Source organism: Penaeus vannamei, chromosome 30, assembly GCF_042767895.1.
Source record: "Penaeus vannamei isolate JL-2024 chromosome 30, ASM4276789v1, whole genome shotgun sequence".
Lineage (NCBI taxonomy): Eukaryota > Metazoa > Arthropoda > Malacostraca > Decapoda > Penaeidae > Penaeus > Penaeus vannamei.
Window position 1 is genome coordinate 6,542,041 of NC_091578.1, and position 9,940 is coordinate 6,551,980.

At 39.0% G+C, this 9,940-nt stretch overlaps 1 protein-coding gene across 1 annotated transcript; it reads right to left on the reverse strand.

Moving 5' to 3' along the window:
• Positions 1–2,227: 2,227 nt before the first annotated feature.
• On the reverse strand, positions 2,228–7,490 carry LOC113829845 (uncharacterized; the record flags this gene model as incomplete). The annotated part of the gene is given in 3 exon segments (XM_027383024.2): positions 2,228–3,516; positions 4,437–4,640; positions 7,266–7,490. Coding segments are annotated over 3 exon segments (1,224 nt in total). The 3' UTR covers positions 2,228–2,640.
• Positions 7,491–9,940: the final 2,450 nt, after the last annotated feature.

Sequence of the window (9,940 nt, forward strand, 5' to 3'; positions counted from 1 at the left end):
CTCTCTCTTGAGCGACAACTGAGGTGAAAGGAAAGAGGGGAAGAGAGAGAGAGAGAGAGAGAAAGAGGTATAACAAAAGAAGGCAAGAGAGTGAGAAAGAGAAACGGAAAGAAACGGAGAGAGAGAGAGAGAGAGAGAGAGAGAGATAACAAAAGAGGGCAAGAGAATGAGAAAGAGAAACGGAGAGAGAGAGATGGCGGTATGCTGTAGAGAAGGGATATGACAGAGGTGGGGGCCAGATAGAGGAGCATGCCTAAGATGGGAAATGGGAAAGCTAAAAAAAAAAAAAAAAAGTTTTATTCGAGTTTCTCATCAGACGAAGCCCTCACCCCCCCCCCCCTCGCCCCCCCCCAAAAAAATCGTCTGCTGTGGATCTGTTGACGAATTCGAAAAGTTGCGTTCGCTTTTAGATCAATGTTTCTCTTTCTTTATGTTGAAAAGTTGAAAGGACTTTCCGCTTTCACCGGTTTCCTTTACCAATTATCTCTCTACCCACTTGTACTATCTGCTTATATTATATGTTTATCCATCTATGTATACAAAGAGCGATGGCGGAAGAGCTGCCTTTTCTATGAAGACTTTTTCAATATTCTTTTATCTGCCCTCGATTTACACCACGGGCTTCCTTTTATAATCTGGATTTATATATATATATATATATATATATATATATATATATATATATATATATATATATATATATATATATACATATATATATATATTGATATTGATATTAATATCTATTAATAGTTTAGTACTAAAGGTATAGGTATTGTGTAAATAACAGGTGATACAAAAATTACGCTTTTTTAAAATCAACTTCATTAATATATGGTTACAGAAATGTCAACAATTTCTTAAAAATAATGACAATCACAATGTTCTTACTTATTATGCAAAATGTCAGAAGTTTTTAAGATGAATGAAATAAAAGAAAGGAGACATATATTTCGTGCGCGCGCGCGAGCGTGTGTGTGTTTTATGTGCGCGTGTGTGCATATGCGTGTCCGTGTATGTGTATGTCTGCGTAATATATCAGTGGGAATCTTCAAACTTATCTATTTATGTAAGTATGCATAATATATATGTAAGCAATTACATGTAAGCTTTATGCATAAAAAATAAAAGAAAAGTCATTCCAAAAAAAATTAAGAAAATAAAAAATAAAATAAAAAAGGTAACAAGTACACATTAAGACCTGCAAAAACTCACACACACAAAAATAAGATTCTGAAATAGTTAACTGCAGTTAACAAGAAAATATATATATATATATCCAACTCCACCTGCTTCGTAATATCAATTAATTATTACTCATAATGATAACCTGTAGCGCGAGATGCTGTGATGATAAAGCACATTTAGCCGTCATTTGATTGGTAATAAAATGTACTTAAACAACAGACTAAGGAGCCATGATTTCACAACATGCTTCTCAGTAAATAGAAAAGTAAATAATTGGAATGTCTACTCAGTTAACGGTCAACCCTTTCGTATAACAATACTACATAGTGAGCTGCCCTTCCAAAGGAGATATTATTCTGGTTTATTATTATTTTTAGCAAGATCTTTGTCTCACTCATTACTACTTCCACAAAGTGTAAAATAATATATCCCTTTAGCTACGAACCTATGTTGCTTTATCTAGCATTTACTGTGTTGTCTGAGATATACTGGAACTGATATAACATGGGTCGTGTGTTGGTTATCTGGACAAATCCATTTTCTTCACAGATTTCAAAGCACCTACAAACAATTGAATCAGCGTAATCTAGTGAAGTCGCCGTTGATAGCAATACTGACATCTTGCATCTTACAATAACAACATGGGTGTGTTTACATTGAGGGTTTCCACTCATTCAGTCGAATAATGGCGAATTTGAAGTCTTGCAGTCTGTCTCTAACAGCATGGGGTTGGTTGCAGGGTCAAGAAGTGGTCTGCTTTGGGTTAAGCTGCGGTCTGTGAGGAGATAACTAGCAGACACTTTTGAGAAATGGGTACCGGGAATAGCAATGATAATGCATCAGGTTGAATTTCAACGCCAGAGCAATAATACAAAAAAATAATATATTTGGAAAAAAAAAATAGTCTATGATAAACGCCGTTCTCTGAGTGTCTTATCGTCTTCTGGAATGGGTCGGAGAGGAAGGGCAAACAGAAGGAGAGTCAGAGGTGGTCCTGGGGCCAGACCAGCTGGTGGTGCACTACGAAGCTAGCACTTGACCTTATATCTAATAAATGAGGAAACAAATCGATAACTTTCATGCCAATTAGCATTATCTGCCCAAGGGGTTACTCCAATTAGCGGTACCCTATACCAAGGCACTACCATGGGCTACAGACAGTTATAATTAATATATCTTTCGGATTTCTAGCCTAATTATGATCTAACACAATTAATGTGTAACATTTCTCTTTTTCATAGAAAAGTACTGTTCACAGATAATCCATAAATTATAAAATAGATATACATCAAAATCACCTCTATGTTTCTGCCCAGGTATATATATGAGACGTTATTGTTGCATTAAGCTCGATACTTCATTTAAAGATTTTCTCCACGATTTTCATTTCTAATATCATCATTAACACTGCTATTTACAAATATCAGCTGCATGTTCTTTTCTTCAGGTGTTTCATAGAATGCCGACCTTCAGCAGGTCCGCCAGGAGCTCCAGCACCCTTTCCTCTCGGGCCGGGAACCCGAGGGCAATGTCCACACTCCCAACCACGACCAAGCCTGCCATCGTCTGCGCCGCCTTGAAATCCGCCTCCAAGTCTTCCCTGCTGTACTTGTGGCTTTCCTTTCCTATGCCGTACTTGGAGAGCCTCGAGGTGAAAGCCTCCCAGTAATGAGACAGAAGGTCTGGGCAATGTTTGCGTCGCTCGCCCGTTTCCAAAGACGTGCTTATCAAAAAGGCCAAGTCTATGGCTGGCCTTCCGTACGTGACCATTTGCCAGTCGATTATGCAGCAGTCTGTGCGCTCCTCGCCGTTCTTGAAGAGGAGGTTGTTGCACCAGTAGTCACAGTGAACCAAAGTATTGATTTTTTCTGACGGCGTCAAGACCTTACGAAAGACATCAGCCGCCATTTTCTGTCCTTGGTACTTCTGAAGCCCTTCGCGCACCGCTGCGTAGTCCTTCCGCGACTCGAGGAACTTCAGGAGCAGAGGAAGACCTCTATCGACGAGGCACGTGAAGGACTCCACGGCCTGTTCCATCGAGAGGAGGTAGGGGTATCGCTCCTTCAAGGGCTTCTTCTCCTTCACCTCGAGGGCCACCGCCGCTGCATGGACGTTGGCCAGGGCAGTGATGGCGGCTTTGATCTGATCCTGACTAAGGCCTTTGGTTAAGTCCTCCACCTGGTATCCATGCTGGCACATATCCTCCAGAACGAGTATGGACTCTGAGGCTTGCTTGTGCTTGGCATAGTACAGTTTAGGAGCCCAGGAGGAACTGAGGAAGTCCTCCGTCAGGTATTTTCTTTCGACCTCCTCCAGTTCAGGTTTGATCTGCAAATTGTGAAACAGTGTAAGTGCTTTTATTAGAGGATCAAGAAACCGGTCACCAAATCTTTAATAAAAGGCAAATAAATATTTAGCTCTCAATAGTTGCATGTTACACCATGACAATTGTAAAAGACATGGCCTAATCGTCATAATTTCAATAGGTGACTGAAAACAAGTAATTTTGCAACAGAAGAATATCAAAGTTGTAATAGACCACACAAAAATTATAAACGTATCTGAATAATATAAATGGGTACAAAACTGAATATGATTGAATGAACATATACTTCAATGTTTGTGGCTTTACATCACTATTCACCAAATTAAACTATACTAGATTAGTTGTTAAAGCTAAACTGCCAATTCCATAATTACACCGGCGCGGCGTGCAGAAATTACAGTTCCCTAACTAAGCCTAATACGAAGTGAAAGTGATCCCGTATGCACGTGGGCGCAAGGGACACATCCGTGGAGGGACATGCGCACTAAGCCGCGGGGTGATGCGGCAGGGAGGTCAGTTCCTTTCCGCCTCGACTTTGACCCCAGCATGGGGCTGTCAGACCTTGCAAAGCCAGCGTTCTAACGATGAGCTACGCTACCGCCTTGCACTGATTAAAATGTGGCAATCTGAGTAATAATAACGCATGTTCAATCTACCTTGATATTTTTTGCGTTTCTGAAAACAATAAACAGTTGAAAATACAGTTCACGAACGATGATGATGATGATGGCGATGGTGGTGATGGTAATGATGATGATGATGATGACGACGACAATGGCGATGATGATAATGACGATGATGGTAAGAATGATGATGATGAACATGATAATGATGATGACGATGATAATGATGGTGACGATGATAATGATGATGATGATGACGAGGACGACGATGATGATGATGAACATGATGATGATCTTACCTCGGTATAAAACTTGATCTCCCTCACATCAAAAAGCGTCTCGATGACGAAGGCCCTGTTAAAAGGATCCTGTGGGAGGAGCTTCGCCAGCAGGTGGGCGTGGTGTTCCTCCCCTTCGGCCACGTAGTTCACGGTCATGGACAGTTGTTCAGAAAGGAAGCCCTCCTTGTCTGCCGAAGCCGGGTTGATTGTCCATTCGCGCAGCTGGAAGTTGGTTTGGATTAGCGGTCTCGGTTGAGTTACGTTTTTTTTTTTTTTTTTTTTTTTTTTTCTTTTTGAGGAGGGGAGGGGGTATCTGGATAATGTGTTGTTTCAATAGATATGGAAGTTATTTTATCTATCTATCTATATATATAGGTTTGAGTTACGATTTTTTTTTTTTTTTTTTTGAGGGGGGGAGGGGTATCTGGATAAGGCGTTGTTTTAATAGATATGTATTTTTATCTATCTATATATGTATAGTTGTTTTTTATCTTTTTTTCCTACGCTACTCTATTCTACAAAAGACGATGGAGTACACCAGAAGATTTCTAAAAATAAAAAAATATTTTCAAAATCGTCAAAATTCCTGACCATTTTCCTAATACTAGAAAAAAATCTAATCTATCTTACCTTTAACTACTATTTTCATTTATGGCATAATACAGACTCCAGTGACAGAGATGATCCTGTTCAATATATTTTATTACAGAACAGGTGTGATTATAAGAATCTCATGATTAGAAATTACGATAATTTTCGACGTTCGTGCTTAACCTTGTGTAAGAACATGGGAGGTAATTTTTATCTTTTGCTCGAGATAATGATCATCACACAAGACCAAGCGTTGGTGTTCGTGATAAGATTCTCTCTCTCTCTCTCTCTCTCTCTCTCTCTCTCTCTCTCTCTCTCTCTCTCTCTCTCTCTCTCTCTCTCTCTCTCTCTCTCTCTCTCTCTCTCTCTCTTTCTCTCTCTCGCTGTCTTCAAGTTTCCCCTTCATTCCTTCCTTGTTTCTTTTTCTCTCTCTCTGTTTATTCTTTATATATGTGCCTCTCCCATCCATTACCCTATCTTTAATAATTTATTTCACCGAATCATTATTTCTTTTCCTTTCTGTAATTCTTACAAATTTATTCCGATTCCCCCTTTCCTACTTTCGCGTGCAGTCCATAGTTATCTGACAAAATCAATGTTTTTTTTTTTATCTCGGTGTTTGTACTATTGATGTGTTACCAACTGTTTGGGTATTTGTTTGTTTGTTTGTTTTTATCTCAAACGCACAGTTACACATATGTACAGTATACATACATATTGAGACTCTGGCAAGGATCCAAAACTTTTCTTCAACACTGAAATATTCCTCATATTCACCACCAACAACCTCAAGATACCCAAAAAGATGGCCAATCAGGACTATATATAAATCTCTACATGTACGGGACATATATACATACTATATGACTTGTCGAACCACCTCTTTGAAAGGTATACTGATCGGATATGTAACAGGACCAATCTCGTCCGGATATTGCCCATAAAACTTGTAACTGTTATATCTCAAGAACCAGATGCAGTCGAGAGTCGTTCGACCACGCATCTAAAAGGTCTATAGGTGCCTTGTGTAGTGTACAGTATATCTTGAATCTTGCCCCTTAATTGGCTTTAATCGGCCTTAATGATAATTGCCAATCCCAAAACTTTGCTCGTTAGATGGGCCTTAAAGAGATGTAAAACATGGTTATAGTTTAAGCTGAGTATCTATTACCCAGTAGACACTACCAGGCCTCAAAGAAAATTATTTCATAAGGGTTCTGTTGACCCCAGTAAATTTCGTCAGAGCGACCGTAGGTTTTGCATTTGCACATTAACCTAACCCAACCTAACCCAACCCAACCCCCAACACACACATACACATGTGTGTGTGTGCATGAATACATTTCTATGTGCATATTTCTACACATGCATATGTGTAAGTGCCTGTGAACCATATGAATGTGCATAAATGCATGAATAAAGCTTTTTTTCAAAATATATTTGAAACATGTGGGGAAGGTATGAATGAGACTGGATATCTTCACATATTTCAGGCTCATTATATGGAAAATAAAAGTTTTAGGAATATATATACTATGTGGAAGTTATGTCATGAAATAATGAAGTGGAAACATTCCATTTTGATTTAACACCAATAAATTGTTTCTTTTATATTCGTTTCTGTTGATAGCTACTTTAAGAAGGGTTCTCTAGTACCGAGGTGCAATATAAGCTGTAAAAGTAGACTGTACATAATTTCTGTTCCTTTTAGGTTTAGAATTAGACTGCATTAAATGTAAAAATAGCCTATATTAGGTGTAGAAAATGGCTGTGCTAAATAAAGCAACCTTCATTAACTGTGACTCTAGCCTGTAATACATGTACAAGTAGCCTCTACCAAACGTAGCCTCCGTTGAATGCTGTGTCCACCGTGATACTATGGTAGAAAAACCCACATTCTTAAAAAAATCTAGTTTCTGCCTTGTAGGTTTTTCTACCAGGTAGCCTGCTATAGCTGTAGCATTAGCCTGTACTAAATATAGAAGGTTCCTGCACTTGACTGTGGATTTATTGAGAGTGGAGAATACTTGCAATGACCATGGCAGTAACCCTTATCAAATGTAGAAGCTGCTATCATTAAATGCAGTGTCTACTATATGTATTAGTAATTTACATTGTGTACCTGATGTAGTGGTTGCCTGCGCTAGATACAGTATTAGCCTGTATTAAATGCAGATATATTACTCACAGATATAACGTACACCAAAGTGAAAAAGACTGTAGAATTAGCTCTTTCTACTAGGAACTCATACTAACCTCGAGATCAAGGTCAGCCTCGGCGTTCTTGGATCTGTGGTAGCCCTCGAGGATCGTCTCAAGCCATTCTTTCGTCGCCTCGTGGTCGTCTGTGGGGCTTGTGGGGGTTGTAGGGCTCGTGGGCGAAGTGGGTTCCGAAGCCATGGCCACCTGGTCGTCACTCTTCTCTCGTCTTTCTCCTTATCTCTTCCTCTCTTTCTCCCTCTTCCTCGATCTGCGGCCGTTCTGAAACATCAGTTTGCACTCAGTAAGAAGGTCTCTCTTTCTCTCTTTCTCTCTCTCTTTCTCTCTCTCTCTCTCTCTCTCTCTCTCTCTCTCTCTCTCTCTCTCTCTCTCTCTCTCTCTCTCTCTCTCTCTCTCTCTCTCTCTCTCTCTCTCTTTGTATTGCTGTTTTCTCTTTTCTCTTTCTCTGTCTCTTTTTTTTCCCTCCATAATGATCTACTTTAATTCCTTGTATTTTTCTCTCTCCCTCTCTCCCTCTACCTCTCCCTCTCCCTCTCCCTCTCCCTATCTCCCTCCTCCTTCCCTCTCTCCCTCTCCTTCTCCCTCTCCCTCTCTCCCTCTCCCTCTCTCTTTTACCTATCCTCAAGGACAGCGATATATAATTTTCCAAAAGAGATTTAGCTCGAGAGATGAAGGAGAGAGAAAGGGGGTTGGGGGGGGGTGAGTGAGGGGCCCGAGCCATTAGGGTCAAGTGGCGCCTTCAACCGCATTGTCTTCGTGAGTTCCAGATGCAAAGGAACTCGGAGGAATTAGTAGCATTTTTTCCGCTTTCTTCTGCAGCGTGATGGAATGAAATGGGGAATTGGAGGAATGAATATAAGCCAATATTATGTATAGATGTATATCGGTGAATATTATGTAAAGATAAATATTGTCGGTGAATATTGTGTAGATATATATTGTTGGTGAATATTATGTAAGGATATATATTATTGTCGGTGAATATTATGTAAGGATATATATTATTGTCGGTGAATATTATGTAAGGATATATATTACTGTCGGTGAATATTATGTAAGGATATATATTATTGTCGGTGAATATTATGTAAGGATATATATTACTGTCGGTGAATATTATGTAAGGATATATATTACTGTCGGTGAATATTATGTAAGGATATATATTAATGTCCGTGAATATTATGTAAAGATATATATTGTCGGTGAATATTATGTAAGGATATATATTATTGTCGGTGATTATTATGTAAGGATATATATTATTGTCGGTGAATATTATGCAAAGATATATATTGTTGGTGAATATTATGTAAAGATATATAGTGTCGGTGAATATCATGTAAGGATATATATTACTGTCGGTGAATATTATGTAAAGATATATATTGACGGTGAATATTGTTTATATATATATATATATATATTGTCGGTGAATATTATGTAAAGATATAAATTGCCGTTGAATATTATGTAAAGATATATACCGTCGGTGAATGTCATGTAAATATATATAATGTCAGTGAATATTATGTATAAATATATATTGTTGGTGAATGCTTTGTGTAGATACATAATATCGGTGAATATTATGTATAGATATATATCATCGGTGAATGTTATGGATACATATATATTACTCTATTGCTATCATAAGGTCTAATGGAATATGTTTTATTCTGTAGTTACGATTTTGTTACGATAATATTGCTCATTCAGACAATATCACAGATATCGTATATTACGCTTAGGATAGATATAAAAATGACATCCAGTATCTCTCCTATTTTGCCTAATTAGCAACAAATACCCACAAAAAAGGGTTAAGAAACCGCATTTCTCAAAGGATTCAGTGACATCTCATCTTGTTATCGATTTTCCAATTAGCCTATCTGACTAATTAATGAAAGAAACCTCACGTTGATCCAGATCTTAAAGAGTGGAAAAATCATCCCATATTAACTCGGCAATGTAAGATCAAGGTGGAAGAAGCCGAATTCCCGTTTTCTGTTGAATGAGAGAAAACGAGGGGAGACTGATATAGATCTCGCTGACTCATCGTATTGGAGTGGAGAGGGGGGCGGGGTCTGAGCTGGGTGAGGATTGTCAAGGTGCTGATGAAAGATATTTGATAGTGGTGATGCTGATGCTAGTGGTGATGATAATGATACTATTATCAGAAGTGGTGGTGGTAGTAGTAGTAGAAGCAAAAAAAATGATAGCAAAAATGTCAATGATGATGACGATGTTAAGCAATAATGATGAAGGTAATGATAATAGTAATGATATATTATCAAAATGATGACAATAATTATGCACATGTATAAATTAAAAAAGATTACAATTGTCCTTTAGTTATCCTTATTTTCTCTGTCTTTGTCTTCCTTGTCTCCTCTCTTTTTATCTATCCCACTTAGCCTTTCTCTCTGTCTCTCCTCCGTCTCCCTCGCCCTCACCTTTCCCTCACCCTCTCCCTCTCTCTCTCCTTCTCCCACTCCCTTTCCCTCTCCCCCTCTCCCTCACCCTCATCCCCTCCCTCCACCTTCATCCCCACCCCCATCCCCATCCTCAACCTCTCCCTTTCCGTCTCCCTCTCTTCTCTCTAATTATTCCCCATCCTACTATCTACCCTCTCCCCTCCTCCCTTCCCTCCCCCTCCTCCTCCTCCCTCCCTCCCCTCCCCTCCCCTCCCTCCCTCCCCCTCCTCCTCC